The 17,650-nt window shown below is 37.7% G+C and overlaps 1 protein-coding gene across 1 annotated transcript; it reads right to left on the bottom strand.

The window, feature by feature from the left end:
• Nucleotides 1-260: 260 nt before the first annotated feature.
• Nucleotides 261-15,274, bottom strand: LOC140833846 (uncharacterized). The gene is made up of 3 exons (XM_073198288.1): nt 14,279-15,274; nt 9,187-9,494; nt 261-925 (listed from the first exon to the last, which is right to left on the bottom strand). Exons 1-3 carry the CDS (start codon nt 15,259-15,261, stop codon nt 567-569), a joined length of 1,650 nt encoding a protein of 549 aa, XP_073054389.1. The 5' UTR covers nt 15,262-15,274; the 3' UTR covers nt 261-566.
• Nucleotides 15,275-17,650: the final 2,376 nt, after the last annotated feature.

Genomic DNA, 17,650 nt, shown 5'->3' with positions numbered 1-17,650 from the left:
AGGTCCACCCCAAGTCAAAAAAAAAAATACACATGCATATTTAATAAACTAAAATTCTGAAATAATATGACTGGCAAATATGAACACTCTTATGCTTAATTGATTCAAAGAACAAGCAATATAATTTCCTTCGTTTTAGAATTTGAGGTTGAATTGAAGGAACTAAAAACAAAATAATCTAATGATGTTGTGCTATTGAGTAGTACAGAGAACACAAATCACAATGTCCTCCACACCACCCACAAGGCTTAAATCACATCTCACTTAAACAAGATTTCTGATACTTTGAATGCACACATCTAATTCAAAGTTAAATGAGTCAAGGTGAACTCATTCCAAGAATATGTGATATATTTATATTTCGCCATCAGAAAGATGCTACTAAAAAATATCATTTAGATCCAGGACGACACAGCTGTTATGTTAATGTAGTACTCTTACAAACAAGTCTTGTTTCCAGCTAACAACCCAATCAATAAATCATGTAGTCTTCACAATTCAAAGCCAAATTGCATAAGCTTAATGATTGCATGTTCTTCGGTCAAAATGGTTGCAACAATTGAATATTATTTGGACCTCTCGAATTCCCTTCTGCTCACAATTGTAACCTTCTTCTTGATCTCGAAAGTGACCTTGTCTAGATCAGCAACAGTACCTAGATTCCCGTACAAAACCCTCGTTTTTTCTCCGCTCTTGGAGTCCAGTTTCACAAGGTTTGGATTGTTCTCATCATTTTTACCAAGGGTGACAGAAGGTTTAACATGGGCCCACGCTTTTCGCCCATGCTTCTGCTTCTCGAAATATTCTGCCAGCCGCAATGCCTCCTTTAAACCAGATTCATCACCTGGGAATTTTACGGTATGGATGCCAAGATGACCTTCTCTTGAATGCATGGACATTGACTTGGCGGTAGGGAATCCAAGATCTAAAACACAAGATTTATGGAAGGGCAGGAATGAGTACACTAGTATTTGACAGATAGCAATTACAATTCAAGATCCCAAGGCCAATTTCACCATTTAGCAAGTTGAAGTATGAAACTTCTACATATTTAAGATCATGCCAACAATCCGAACCTGATATTTTACCTTATTATCTTCCAAGAGACATTATGAATTGAATATGCAGAGATGGGAGATAAACTTCGAGAAGAAGAGAACAATAATGTTATGTCAAAAATTATGTAGCTATATTTCCTCCAATATATATATTTATATATATTGATCAGCCAACTGTAATATCAGCACACGCTACTCTCAACAATAAGCAAAACATTTATTATTTGCAGCTCAGATTACAGTAAAATTAACCGGAGGACAGAATAAGAGAGAATATTGACAATCCAATTGAAACGTAACCTTCAATTGCCAAAAGGGCGGTTGTTTTTCTCTCCATCCAAAGATACAGTTGCCATCTCTATTAATCCTGTCTGGTTCAAAAATCTGCAACGCCCAATTACCCTAGTTCAAAATATCTATCTAAATTATAGGCAAAACAATTGATCACCGTTGTTATCCACTCATCAGACATCGCTAAATTTTTTGGGAAGTTCATCTATTCCATCATTGGTTTTTGGAGAGCCACGTTCTATACATAATCTCTTCCAATCAGATGATCCACTAATCCAACTAGCCGAGAACCGATCATACACAAATTGAATTTTTTCACGGAGTTTTGGACATGGAACCTTCCGTTATAGAAAAAGCTTAAATTAATCAAATAAGATCCACAAGTTAACGGAGTTTAAGCTCAGGTGACTGCACACATGACAGATAAGCAACCATCTTCAAAATGAAACACCATCAGAGAATGTTTACAGTCGCTTTAATAGACATAAATGATCACTAAAAATATGTAAAACTAGCCCACTACAAGATTGAGAAAATGAACACAGAAAGGATAATATACTGATAATAAGACTGCAATCACAGGCACCTGATTAAAATTCATACACAAGCTTAGGGAAACTAGAGGAGAGATCGATTTGACGAGGAGGAAAACTCAAACAAATCCTAGGTCACAGTCATCTTAATTAAATAACCTGCATATACTAGAACTTCCTTTAATTGAAAAAATAGAATAGAATAACTTCTTGGACGGACAAGGACAGAGCTATTTATCCGTAGCGTACTTAATGAAATAGAGAAAATTCCACCAAATAATAAGGCAAATTATTTCTTATTGGCATATAGAGTGCATAGCCGCTGCATGGATGCCATGAGCTTCAACCTTTTTCCAGCAGAAAATTTAAGCACCAAATTGCATCATAAAGTAAATATAGATAGTAGATGTGAAAAACAACATGACACATGAAAAGCTATAGAACCTAGGTGACATGCTCTTTTAAGTGATTATGCTCAGTTACGATTTTTTTTTTTGATATGAAACTAAACTTTATTAAAATAGTAGGTCGGATTACAAAGGAGAGTAATCCACAATACATGTTTCTAAACTATTATCAGCAGCACACAAACTTCCAATCCCTAACCAAATGAAAAATAAATAAGTGGTTAAACTCCGGCAATTTCGTGGTCCAAGTCGCAACCCTGAATTTGATCTTCGTTCATACGTCGTCCACTGAATTTGTGAATATTCTATTGTTCCTCTCCAACCATAGCGACCAAAAAATGCCTTGAACTACCAAATACGAAAAGCTCTTATTCCTTCTCCCGGTGGGGAATACTGACTCCAAAAGAAACAAGTCCCGGGCTTTTCTTGGAAAGGTCCATTTGAAACCCAGCTCTTGTAGTACTTTTGTCCAAATTCCACTCGAGAAAGAACAATGCAACAAAAGATGGTCCTGATTCTCCTCATGTTTCCAGCAGAAACTACACCATTGCGGTCATAATGCACAGCTAGACCACCGTTTTTGCAACGAAACGCAAGTGGGCAAAGCCACTATCCACGAGAAGACTTGAACTTTTCCGAGACCGGTATCTTCCAAATATTATAGTAATACGGGAATAAAGGGAAAATTGAAACCGGCAAGAAAGAATCGTAGAAAGACCGAACAGAGAAAGACCCGAAAGAGTCCCCCATCCAAACTATAAAATCATCCATGCCTCGCTCCAACCTAACCGTGTCTAATACCCCTAAAAGAATACTGAATTCATCTAATTCTACCTCATTTAAACCTTTCCTGAAACGCTCCTGAAACGCACATCCTAATGAAAGTTATATTTGACTCGAAGATCGGTGACATCTAAAAAAGAACTGATCGGTTTATTAGTCAAGGTGGAAATGTGAAACGGAGATGGAAATCGTTCTTTGAGACAAGACCCATCCCCCCAAATGTCTTCCCAAAAACGAATGATATTCCCATCTTTTATCACCGCCCTAATCAAATGATGAAAAGTCGAGTAAGAATGAGAGATAAATTTCCAGGGGCTTTTAAATGTTGCATTCCTAGTCAACCTCACGTCCCACCCGTTCTCTTGTAGACCATAAATGCTCTTGATTACTTTTTTCCACATGATTCCTTTTTTCTACTGAGCATCTCCACCTCCATTTCCCAACAAGTGCCTTGTTCGTCAAGCAAATATTCCCCAACCCCAGTCCTCCCCTATCATTTGGTTTACAAACTTGATCCCACCCAACGACATGGCAATGCGTCTCCCCATCGGCTCCGTCCCACAACAAATCCCTCATCAATTTTTCCATCCTTTTCGCCACCCTAATTGGCACTTTCAAGAAAGACATTTAATAAGTCGGTATCGCACTTAACACTATCTTGATCAACATAATTTGACCTCCCCTTGAGAGAAAAAACTTCTTCCAACTTGATAATTTCTTGGACATTTTGGATATCACGGGTTCCCAAAACTCAACAGTCTTAGGATCGCCTTCCAAAGGAGCCCCGAGATACTGTATCGGCCAATTTTCTCTTTTGCACCCAATTGCTAATGCCAAACCAGCAACTTCACCTTCCAAAACATCTAAGCCCAAAACCATGCTTTTATCCAAATTGATTTTCAATCCCGATTTAAGAGTGAAGGAGTTGAGAATTTCCACCAGGGCCATTAGATGCCTTTCAGATTGGACAAAAATACAATGTATCATCTGCGAATGGATATGTGAAATTTCAATTTTGTCTCTCCCTACTTCCAATCCTCTTATTTCATTCATTGCCTTGGCTCTATCGACCAACCGCCCCAATCCATATCACTAAGTTAAAGAGGAAAGGGGATAGTGGATCCCCTTGTCGAATGCCTCTCTCCCATGAAATTTCCCCCCGGTCTACCGTTGATAAAGATCGAAAAGGAAACACTCGAAACACACCCCTTGATCCACGATCTCCGTCTTTTCCCAAACCCTTTCTTTTGCATCACAAATCCAAAAATCTCCAATCTACGTTGTCATATGGCTTTTCCAAATCAACTTTAACACCCATCCTTTCTTTTTTTTTTTTCCGGCGGTGTTCCTCTACTGTTTCATTCGCAATCAGGCAACAATCCAAAATTTGTCTTCCTTTAATAAACGTGCACTGACTCTCTGCAATTGTATGTCCAAAACATTCTTCAATCTGTTCGCCAAAACTTCAGCCAAAATCTTATACATACTCGTTGTCAAACTGATTGGTCTAAAATCTTTAACCTTAATTGCTTCTTGTTTCTTTGGGATTAGGCAAATGTTGGTTTCATTTGTAATAGCATTAACAATACCAGCATCAAAAAATTCAGCAAACACCTTCAGTAAATCTGCTTTGACCGTATCCCAACACTTTTTGATAGAAGACCATTGTAAACCCATCCGGCCCTAGCTCTTTGTTTCCATCGCAATCGAACACCGCATTTTTAATCTCATCTTCTAAAAATGGATTCTCCAACTCCTCAGCTTCACTTGTATCTAAGGGACTCCACTCCAACCCGTCGAAACCCCCACCCTCACCATCAGATTTCCTGTAAAGATGTCTGTAGAAACGGCTAATGTTCTCCTCAATCTTGCGGTTACCCATCTTCCAACTCCAATTTATCTATCATTGATCTATTCCTTCGATTATTGAGTAATGCATGGAAAAATTGAGTTTTAATCTCCTTCCCTCAGCCATTTCACTTTTGCTTTTTGACTTGCCATCTGAAATCCATATCTCAAAAACATCTATGTTCCATTTAGAAGCTTCAACTTTGATTCCTTTGAGTTTCATCATAAACTTATACTCTTCCCACCCCCTGTGACCCCATTGTTCCACCATGACCTAACCAAATCTTTGAACTTGTGATGGGACAGCCAAGTATTCTCAAATCTGAACGGAGCAGGACCCCACCTCAACTTAACAGTATCAAGCAAAATTGGGCAGTGGTCCGAGGTGATTCTGGGCAGTACCGTTTGTCTGAATGTTGGAAAAATGTCCATCCAACCCCTCGAAATGAGATGTCTATCTAGTCGGCAACATATCGGATCGGCCCTAAAGTTTGACCACGTGTCCTTCGCATTCAACAATGTGGGGGTCATGTAATCCCAGTTCCCCAATCAGATAATCGAAACATGACATACTCGTGGTATTTGAAAGGTTGTTCATCTTTTCTCCCGTATTTCTGACCACATTAAAGTCACCTACCAAGCACCAATTGTCTCCACAAATAGAATGCAACCCTGCTAATTCATCCCAAAATAATTCTCTCTGTCTTGATTGAACCGGTCCATAGATGGCTGAGAGCCACCATTTGATCTGTTCGTTCCCTCGAATTTCAATCGACACCAAAAAATCCCCTATCAAATTGTCACTGACCCCCACCACTCTAGGGTCCCACATCACTAAAATACCTCCAGATCTCCCTAGTGACGGTAGACTGACCCCAATCCACAAATCTTGATTTCCACGAACTTGCAACGAACCGTCTGTCTACCATTTGTTGCTTAGTTTCTAAAAGTACGACGATATCCGATTTTTCTTTTCGAATGAGAGTTCGTACCAGTTCCCTCCTTCTTGCTGCACCCCCGCCCCTAGTGTTCCAAGAGCAAATTTTCATAATAACGTCTTAGGACCCTTCGATGTCGAACCTCTCTCGTAGTTAACCCCGAATCTCAGTCTGTGTAATTCTCTGCTCAAAAGACCAGTAGATTTCTTAACCCCTCCCCAACAATTCACGTCTGAATTCTTTCCCTAAAACTCAATTTCGGTGCCCAAATTGTCAGCCACTGCAACCTTTTTAGAAATCTCTTCCTCGGAACTCGACTTATCATCTAACCTCGTTGCCCCTCCACCTAAGAGACCACTAGACAACCCCAGGACAGAAAACGACGCTGGAAAAATGGAATGAAGTTTGAAAGAATGGTTAAGAATCAATGAGTGAAATCCGGAAAAAACCTGTCCCGTTGAAGGTATCTCATCTTAATGTTGAAGTGGCTCGGTGTTAGACGGATGCTCGTATGATGATGAAAACAGCCCCTCAATATCCTCTAGCACTGTTTCGATGTGAACTGAATCTTCAGATTGTTCAGAGACATGACTATCTGAGTTGGATGATTCGAATTCTTCTTCGAGCGAGTCATCTTGTGAGTCGTTGAACACGAATTCTTCTCTGTCTTCCATATCAAATTCCCCCAGCTTGCTAACTTCTTCATGATTCAAGAGCCCCGAATTTGTTATCCCACAGTCGTCATTGCAGCCTTATCCTCAATATTTCTTTTCTTTTGTGTTCGAGTGTATATTTTCCTATATGTAGGCAATTGCGACTTGGTGCTTTCATTATCCACCCTCTTATCTTGCTCCTCGTCCCGTTTGATATTCATGGATTCAACGGGTGAGCGGCTGAATCTTGTGACTTCTTTTGGAATGATCTTCCTCAATATTTTGAAAGCCTTTCCCGCCGAAAGAGGTGCCGACAACTTTTCTGCTGGATCTGTTTGCTTATTCTTCAAATGCACATTCCCCTGCACTTTTTCCATCCTCTCCCCTTTATTGCCAGATCCGACTCCTAGCCTCCCGCCTGCCTTGCTTGTTGCTTGATGCAATATAACCCCTTATTTGATCTTCCCATCAGTATGGCAGTTGTTGAGGTCTTCATTTTCAATTTGTTTCCGGTGCATAATTGAGTTACCCCACACAGACAAGGTCCGTTTACCATTAACCACCACATGTGCGTCTGATTGCCGTCCGTATTGATCGTGAGCTGTAAGATCGAAGGAGTCTACCCGAATTCGAATCTCTATGGTCTCCCCCTTCAACGGAAGCTGCATCGTAGTGCGAACAAACCCTCCTTCCGTACCTTTCACCTTAATCTTTAAGTCTCTAAAGAGTAATGTATCCGTGCTTAATTCGATCAGATCCCCGCACTGATCCCCGATGATTTTGAAAGTTTCTGTCGACCCGTATCAGCTGTTTTGATATTCGGTCTTCATGCCTCAAAAGTCAAAGTCACCCCATTATCAAAGAAACCTCTCTTCAACTTTAGATAATATGAAAATTCGGAAGAGTCAGAGGGCCACCATGCCGCATTGTTAGCTTGGAACGGAAATAATTCAACTCTCGTGTTTGTGTATTTGGCAAGACCGGTCTGAATCTGATCCCACGAACTGTTCACCCTACCTCTAGTAACAATGAGTGCTTCATTCCACTTCCTACCCATCGTCGTCCTACCACTGCCCTCTTTCTCTTTCAGCGACCCTCGGCTAAACTCCTCCTCAATATTGATGTCATCCCGGATTATTGTATTAAATCTTGTCTTTGCTGACTCGTACCCAATGGTAGGTTGATGCAGTTTCCTCTGAGAATTCCCTAACAATAGCTTTACAAAGGTATTCGAGATATTTTTCCACCCCCCTGAATTATAGCCGCTGGGAACAATTTTGATCTGCTTTCTACCTCGCAAACTAAACTTGCTAACATCTAAGAATAGTCCACGCTTGTTTGAGAATCGTTGTATAGTGAAGACAGCTGTCCTGCCCCTAAAATGAAAGAAGTCCGAGCCCGAATAAGGATTGTTGATGAAATCCTTGAATCTTAAACTGAGTCAGCTTGCCTCTTCTCGGTCTAAATCCAGCAAATAAGTCGTGTTCCTAGTTTTTTCCGACCACCATATAGAGAATCCCCCATTACCCAATCTCAGAGTGAACACTTTATGTTCAATATTAATGACTTCATCCCGGGAAGCATTCCTAAGGACAGAAGGTGCTCTCGTACTGGTCCGTGTGTTCATATCTGTGCCGATGAAAAGGACGATGGTTAGCGTCGAGGAAAGCAACAAAAGAATTCCAGTGGGCTGAAACCACTAAACTGGATACAGACGCCCTCCAAAGAGAATGCACTTCCATGAAGCAGAAACGTGAGTCGCGCGAGTAGGGCGAGGAGAGAGAAAGAAAGGAAAAGGTTAAAGGACCACCGGTGATCGGCAGCCGGCACCGGTGACAGGGTGAAAAAGCGATCGAAGATGTTCAGGAAGGGAGAGTGCCGATTGGAAACGGAAGGTATCTGAGGAGCGTATGTGAGGAGAGAGCATTTTTCAAAAAATTCTCTCACTAAAAGTGTAAACTTTTCACTTGATGGAAGTTTTTTTCAGTTACGAGTCGAAAATAGATCAACAGCCCAAGTATGAAGAATGGTAAAAGTCAAGTTAGTTCAGATTTCAGCAGATTATGGTTCTCATGGATGATGAATAAGGGTACTATTATAGTAGGATCCTGTGAAAATTAGTCACACGCCCTCTTGCAGTGATAAAGAATCACACATTTTTGGAGCTGATATACTACAGAGGGCATCTATAACTCGATCACGTCAAATGGTATAACACTATAACATAAAAAAATGATACTACATTCTCCACTAAAATCTCTAACATTATCCTGGAGAAACTTATGATAGATCCGCCCCCAACTGCAAAAATCTATTGTATGCAAACAAACGCTGCTGCCTGATAAACAGATAATAAATAGACACAAAATAATATAACAATTACAAAAGCATACCAGTCATCTGTCACTAAAACAATAACAGTAGGTTGTGAGGGGTAAAACTCATAGTATTGAAAGGAAATAATGTAGCCAACAAATTCATTAGGTGAAGCAGACAACACATGAAATTTCAAACTGTATAGGATGTCCCATTAATGGTCTGGAAGGGCACAGAAACCTAGTGGATGCTATAAAACACACATGCTTTACTGGTGCAGCCATTTAAGATTGCCAGACAATCTGAAAGAACATCTCGCATTAAATAAGAAAATCATTAAAAAGAATGGTGCATTATACCTCTAAGAATACTATCCATCGCCTTGTTTCCTAAACCTTCCAAACGCCCATCTCTACCTTTTCCAGTGATAGTATTATGAATTAACACCGAAGGTGGCCACATAATTAGATCATCCTGGTTTGCCTCAGCATCATCAGAAGACAACTTCTGATAGACTTTCGAGTTATCAGGAGGCATTAAATAGTTCCAGCCCATAAGAATGCACAACGCTTTGTGAAAGGCCAGGTGATCCACAATTGATTCAGCAGTGTCCAAGTTGTATGCATGCATGATAAGACTATGCATGTCTGGAAAATCATTTGAAGCCCTGTATTTTACGCCAAAACCGTGTTGAAGTTCTCAGACACGGAGACAGCTTGCACAATAATGAGATTATAATGTATAGCTATACCTACTTTTCTGAGGGAATTCAAATCATGAAGGCTTCATTGGTTTCAATAGTCAGCTAATCAAATAAAAACATTAAATAATATTGATAGATAGGTAACTATAAAGAAAGTTAATTCTCAGAGTGGGATGACCCTTGACTAATTTAGACGTCTCTGAAATGTCAACTTAGATATACTTACATTGTAGAGTCATTCGATCATCTATATCAATAGATGAAATAAATGTCTTTCATTTACGGGATTGACTTGTGAGTGAACAAATCAGCTTTCAGAAGACATTAGAACTCAGGACGAAGTCGACTACGTACTACTAGACTTGCACAAACAATTAAAAGCAGCATGAAAATAAAAAATACTTTGGATTCAAAGATTTGAAACCAAATACATAAATTTGATATTTACAATTGCTTTCGATTGTTTTGAATACGATGAATTTCAAATTCTTCCCTTACCATTTCAAACTTTTATAATGATTCAAATATTAATTTCAAATCAATCTACAATAACATAATTTGAAATTCACTATAAAATTCTTGCATTCCATACAAAGGCAACATAATTACTAGAAGCTGTGGCATTATTTCCACTACTTAAACCTTCCATATATTTAGCAAAGTTAGAAAGATAAATCAAAAGGCAACGACAATCAAATTATTGAAATCAGGAGTATATGGCATTTCAACCCTATGCAAGCACACCTTAATATTGTACAATGTCAATTAGTCAAACAACCTAGAAAAAAATAGCCAGAGCTGATTGTGAGCCTATTCAAATATAAGTCTTTACTCACTGCATGAACTGGGGCCATATGCTTTAATTATCTTTCACGAAAATCACAGGAGACCATCAGGAATCTCAAAGACATTAAAAAGCATGTGAACGTAAATTTTTGCATTCAATTCATATACTTACATAAGGTGCACATTCACCAGAAGTCAAAGTAGATGTGCTAGCACATAATTCTCAATAGCACAGATGACATTTCAAAACATATAGAAAAAACTCAGTCATCAATTTTACTCTCTTCTTCTCATCAAAGTAGTTGTCTTATTTAACTTCTTGGTCACCAAGATATTCCTTACATTTTCAATTCCCGATGATTCGCTTTCGTTTTGCAGCATAAATTCCACTACATTTGTATTTTACCATTCCATCTTAATTTTGGAATTATGTTCAAGGAAATCTTTGTCTAAATTCAATGACGACTAAATATGTTGAAATTATGCAATTAAAATAAGGGATAGACAATGCTTTGAAGCAGAGAGCGTAGTCAAAAAACAACCCTACCTTCTGTAGTATGTATTCAAAGCTCAATAAATTAAGTTTATGACGTACCAACAAATACCATGCCCATAACATGTTTCAAGGTCTCCGCATCACAGACTTCTTGGTCACAAATAGTGTATTCTTTATAGATTCTCAGTTCCCGATTATTAGCTCTCGTTTTGGAGGTATAAATTTCTAATATTTTTGTATTTAACTATTCAATCTTAATTTCAGAATTATGTATAAGATACTCTTCATATAAATTAAATAATGACTTGATCTTTTAAAATTATGCAGTTAAACAAAATAAGACAGACGGAAAATTTTCAAGTAAAGAGAGTAGTCTATCGCAAAACTTCCCTACCTTATGTTGGTATCCAAAGCTCGATAATTTAAGTACATCAGTTGTAGGCCTATCAAATTTGACATACAACAAATTCTATCTACATAACATGTTTCAAGGTCTCCATGAATATGATGTCAACAAAACTAATATAAAATTTCAAACCACCCAATATGCCATAACATTGCTGTCTGCAAAAGCAGCAATAGGGCCTCTTCTGGGACGACAAAAATCACACAAAATTAACTTCTGAAAAGCTAGCACAAGCCTTCTTAATAACACAACAAAAAAGAAAGAAAAAACAAAACAAAATAAAAAATTCGGCAAGAAGAAAACACTTACTGTCTTGTGTTTCATTCATGTTAGAGTAAATGTACTCAAAATTCTGTGATTTATTATGACAAGCTTTATGCGCATATATGAAAATTAATAATCAACAATCCACATTACACAGTTCCAGTCCAGTACTTTAGCTATTAAAGCTACTGATTACTAGAAACAGAACAGATCAAAAAGATTGTAACGAGAACCGTTGCAGATAGAACAAATGCTCTGCATCAAAAGTAAAAAAACTAAAATTAATATAAAGCCAAAACCACTTCACATCTATGTGATCCTGACCAAGATCAATAAGCAAATTAATGGAGAGCCACTCACGTGTTTTGATATTCACTAATGGGATGGAAAAAAGAATAAATTGAAGATTGTGGAATCGACCATTGCAAGGTAAAATGTGGCGTAAAGGATATGCTTGGAAATTCAAAATAGAACATTCAAATTAATGTCTGAGATCGACTTCATTAGGCATGTACTATGGTTTACTTATTCTGAGCAAATAATAGAGCCTCTTGATTATGTTAGGATGGGCTCGAGGATTCTTCTAATATCTAATTTGTGTTATGTAGCCATTATTTAGTTATTGTTATTCACTAATGGGATGGAAATAAGAATAAAGTGAAGATTGTGGAATTGACAATTGCAAGAAAGGTGAAATGTGCGGGAAAGGATATGTTTGGAAATTTAAAATAGAACGGTCAAATTAATGTCCAAGATCGACTTCGTTAGGCATGGGCTAGGCTAACTTATTCTGACCAATTAGAGGCGGTTATTTATGTTAGGATGGGCTCAAGAAATATTCTTATATCCAAATTTTGTGGCCTACATTTAGTAATTTTTATTCACTAATGGGATGAAACTAAGAATAAATTGAAATTTAAGATGTGGAATTAACGATTGCAAGAAAGGTAAAATGTGGGGAGAAAAGGATATGTTTGGAAATTCAAAATAGAACGGTCAAATTAATGTCCAAGATCGAAGTCGTTAGGCATGGGCTAGGTTAACTTATTCTGAGCAATTAGAGGCGGTTATTTATGTTAGGATGGGCTCAAGAAATATTCTTATATCTAATTTGTGTAGCCTTTATTTAGTCATTTTTATTCCCTAATGGGATGGAAATAAGAATAAATTGAAGATTGTCGAATGACGATTGCAAGAAAGGCAAAATGTGGGGGAAAGGATAAGTTTGGAAATTCAACATAGAACAGTCAAATTAACGTCCAAGATCAACTTCATTAGGCACGGGCTCGGTTCATTTATTCTAAACAATTACAGCCGCTTATTTATATTAGGATGGGGCTAAAGAATTATTCGTACATCTAATTTTTGTAGCCTTTATTTAGTCATTTTTATTTGCTAAGCAAGGGAATACTTATAGCCCATTATAGCTGTTTTAGTTTCTACACAATATAATGTCTTCTTGATCTTACCCTTCATTAACAAGAATGAGGAACAATTTCAACCAGACCATATGCGGAAGTCAATGCTGACTGCTCATTGATTTACTCTAGTAAAGCTAATGAGGATAGTCGGGCATTGAGGACATTCCAAATCAAGCCAAGTGCATAATTATTGAACCCCGGTTGAGGCGTGGACCTTCATAGTCGACTCCTTTTTTCTTTCCGTCGACATGTAGGGTTGCCCAACAAAACTACTTGTTAGAAATAAAAGATGGATTTTGTGCAAATCTGTATTTTCTCTGGATGTAAAGTAATAAAAAAAGAGAAATAAAGATGCAACATGTTTCTACGATAAAGATATAACATGTTTCAACAATAAAGATATAACCTTAGTTTCTACATAAAACATGAAAACATATTGTTTCTTGTATCATCATTTCTTTATCTTAAATTAACCCAATACATTTCCTAAAATATATATATTTACTACGATCTACAAGATAATGGCTGGAACAAATGGCAAGCTGCTAGTTTCCTAAATTCTAAGTTCCAAAGGGTTCGGCGACAAAAGGACAATCAAAGTGTATCAGGCATAAAAACTATGGAAGGGACAACAAAACATGGAATGGAAAAGGAGCAGGCAGAACAAAAGATGAAAATTGGTAAGAAAAAATTATCATTCGACCTGGTAATACTCACACATGCATCTATATCTAAATTTTACAGCAAGCAAGAGACTATGGAATTACCATTTGATATCCCAGATACTTTTTCCCGTGAAAACCACCACATGACTATCTATATTAGTAAATATATATATTACACGTATATACATGTTTATTTACTGTATTATGATGACAAGGCACCTTACAGAGTATCCGAATTATGATTTGCCAAAAACATTAACCATATTTAACTATATGGCCTTCTATATCATATAAAAGAACCCGTAGAACCTGCTTCAGCGTTTTAAATTTTCCTATAAAAGTTCGGACAAATAAGAATGTCTGAACACAACGAATGTGCCCGTAACGGTAATGAAAATTATATTTTCATACTGAAAACACATTTTCAGAAAATATATCTCCTAAAGTGCCGCAAATGAAACCAAAAATTATCCCATATTTCCTACAGAAAAATTTATCTGTTACTTTACTACAACAAAAAATGTTCTTGGCTGTTATCCCTGAATCCCATTGGTTGCTGGGATTAAGCAAATTATCAAGACCTAAGCACATGTATTAGCAAACATTCAACTCAAAACAAAGCCTGTGCAACACACATCACCATCATGACAAAAAAAACGCTAGAATAATGTAATGTACATTGAAATCTAAAATATAGATCACCACCAGACCTGATGCAAGCAAGACACCGAAGAGATCCTTGTTTCCCATCCCCCAAATAATTCTTTTTCTGACTTGTGGTCTCGAAAATCAACTTTAAGAAATGAAAAAACGCCTTCTTTAAGGCATTCTGGTCAACCTCGCTATGCTTTAGCATATTCGCATTCCCCTCGAGAGTCCTCGGATTCTTAGAGGCTCTCATCTCCTCACCTCTCCCAAAATTATACCCAGAACTCGGTCCTGGACCATTTGCATTTCCATACTGCAAAAGCTGTTGTCTTTGACGCTCAAACCCATCATCCGTGGCTCCCCTCTCATCTTCGCCGAACTTACGTTTCAAGGAATTCTCGGGCCCTGGATTCCAAAACTCTGGAACCCTAGCCCATGCATTGGAACCTGGAAATTCAGGCGTTATCGGGAACGGGGGCCTATCAAACCCAAATCCACGAAATTGAGGACGAAAACCCAATCGTGGCATAGGCGTAAAGTTCTGGTAATCAGGGGGCAGAGCGAAGTAAGATCGTACCGAGCCATCAGCAAGAACTATGCTCCTGCGATCGAGCATGTGGAATCCATAAGATGGAGGCGGAGGTGGTTCGTTGAAAGGGAAAACTGGTCTTTGCCCTGACAAAGAGTTCGGATTATCAGGCCTTGCAGATGGATTTTCCGGCCTGGGAATGGACTGTTGGGTTGAAGGTTTGCTGTTAGTATCTTTACTGCTAGGAGCGGAGGCGGCGGTAGTGACAACGACGGCGGCGGCGGCGGCGACGGCGGCGTGATTTGGAGAAGGTTTCGATTTAGGAGCCGCAGATGATTTGCGGTCGGCGGAGGCGGCCGCGGCCGTAGACGAGGAGGATTCCCAGCGCGATTTTCGGTGGTTGGATGGAGCTGAGAAGGAAGGGTGAGGTGGTTTGGAAGAGCTACCGCCCGGCATGTGGCACACAGAAAGCTCACGATGCAATGGAGAAGTGTGCCAGTTAAGCAATGGATACATAAATGGTCCAAGGACATGAACACGATTTTAATTGTGGAATATATTGGTATATTAATTCCATATTGATCCTCATAAATCAGTTAATTTAAGCATAATACATTGTTATATCAATGTAGTTTCCAGGAATATATTGATATATTAATTCCATATTGATCCTCATAAATCAGTTAATTTAAGCATAATACATTGTTATATCAATGTAGTTTCCAGGTATCACGATTATATTTCTCGAACTTTTCGTATATCATTTACCTGTCCCGTTCGTTAATTTTTTCTGCAAAATGTCTCGGTCATCAACTCATCTTTCAAATATAACGGAATCCATATGTGATATGAACATGCGTCAAATATCTCAATTTAAAACTATGATTAATATATTATTATTATCTCTTTAGTTTTCATTTTTCTCAATTATGTCTCTCCAACTTTTCATGTGTCAGTATGTCTCCATTTTTTTTAATTTTATCCGATTAAGGTCTGTGTAATCGACTCATTCGCCAAAAGGTAACAAAATTCTAACGTGATCTTTAAGTGTGTCGTGGAGCCTTAATTTGTAACCATATTATTTCTATTTTTGCATAAACAATCCATAATTCCCATATGCAGTCATCCCCCTTTGTCCCCATATCTCTCGAAGCCAACGATTTTGCTCTTATATTAATTGGTGACGACAATTAGACATCTCATAAGTAGTTTAACAGCAATAGATGCATTAATGTTTTTTAATTTTCATTTTTGTAACATAACTCAGCTCACAAGTTGATAAATTTAGGGATATTGTGTGAATTTAACTTCGAAGTTGAGCTCGAGCACTTCTTGTCAGTAGAGGTGAAGTAGGAGATTTTTCTCCACATACGCGGTAAATATCATCACAACGTCGTCCCTACTTTGATACAACTGGTGGCAAGCACCGTTAAATTTGTTTAACTTGAATTTGTATCTCTTCTCAACTGTCATAAACATCAGGGTTTCGTCAATTAAAACATCATATATCTTCCACTATGTTATAATAGAAAATCCGAAATATATAACTATATAAAATACATTGAATCGGCATAAAAATTAAGCTCACCAATTTAGAAAACTAAAATAAAGTTTAAAATCTCTGGCTTTTATCGTCCCGTTTGAATGGACATAAAAATAAAACATCAGACAAGAGGGATAATGAATACCACAATTGCATAAAATAATATAAAATCAATCTTGGACCGTAAATTTTGATCGGAAAAAATTGCACAAGAACGGAAAATTAATTGAAAAAATTAAATATTAGACAGTTTTGTAAAATAATCGACTCGAGTTGCTAAATATAACAAAGAAAATAAGTTTATACAATGCAACAAACATAATATGAATTTTCAACAATGATTTGCAATTATTCGTAAGCACAAACATGAGTATCATGACTTACAATGGTCGAACGAGGCTTATGTGTTGTCTCCTTTTCGTCACCGACTGACATCAGAGCAAAATCGTAGACTTTGAAAGAAATTGGGACGACGGGATAGCATGAATTTGGGGATTATGGCTTCTTTTAAGGAGAATATGATGTTAAACTAGGACCACGAAAATTTTGTTATCCTTTGATGAATGACTCGATAGCAGGGACATTTTTCGGACAAAAATTAACAGATGAAGGACATCAGGTTTTAAACTAGACTCTCTAATGCACGTGCAAAGTGTTGGAATTTTAATGCTTAATGAATGAAAATTAAGCAAATAAATCAATGTGTTTGATTGAGAAAATTCGAAATGAAGAACGAAGCTTAATAAACGAATATGAAGCTCGGTGGTTCTGAATTAAACTCGAAACGAGTTCATCTCTCGGCAACGCGCGAGCAGGCGCGCGCACAGTCGCGTCCCTTTGGATTTTCCTGACTTTTTCTGATATTTTCTCATTCCCTTGGCATTTTTTGATGATTGTGGTCAGTTACAATAGTCAAGGGACATCCCTATGAATGAAAGATCATGTATTTTCACATGAAAATCATTATATGTTTGATTTATTGAAAATCAAAAATACATACACAAAATTTTCAAAGCATTTGCATATTGTCTTCTTTCTTCTTCAACAAGAGAGAGTTCCTTCATTTTTTTGTTATAGAACTTGAATATTTGAGTGATCATTATTCAAGAGTTGTAGTTGTATCTTGGGAGAAGATTGCCACAACCTCTAGCACATTGTGAGGGGCAAATTCTTTTTAAGGACAAAGTGTTCAACACTTTCCTCTAGAAGCCACATTCTTGTTTTTTTCTTGCTTTCCTCTCATATTTGAATACCACAAACAAAAATCTTAAGAAGAATTTGGATTTTTGATCATTTGCAAGAAGAATATCAATTGCATCATCATCTACAACACTTCATGCAACCGTTGCACCAGGAGAGAAA

This window comes from Primulina eburnea, chromosome 6 (genome assembly GCF_022965805.1).
Source record: "Primulina eburnea isolate SZY01 chromosome 6, ASM2296580v1, whole genome shotgun sequence".
NCBI lineage: Eukaryota > Viridiplantae > Streptophyta > Magnoliopsida > Lamiales > Gesneriaceae > Primulina > Primulina eburnea.
This window is presented reverse-complemented; position numbering and strand designations above follow the sequence as displayed.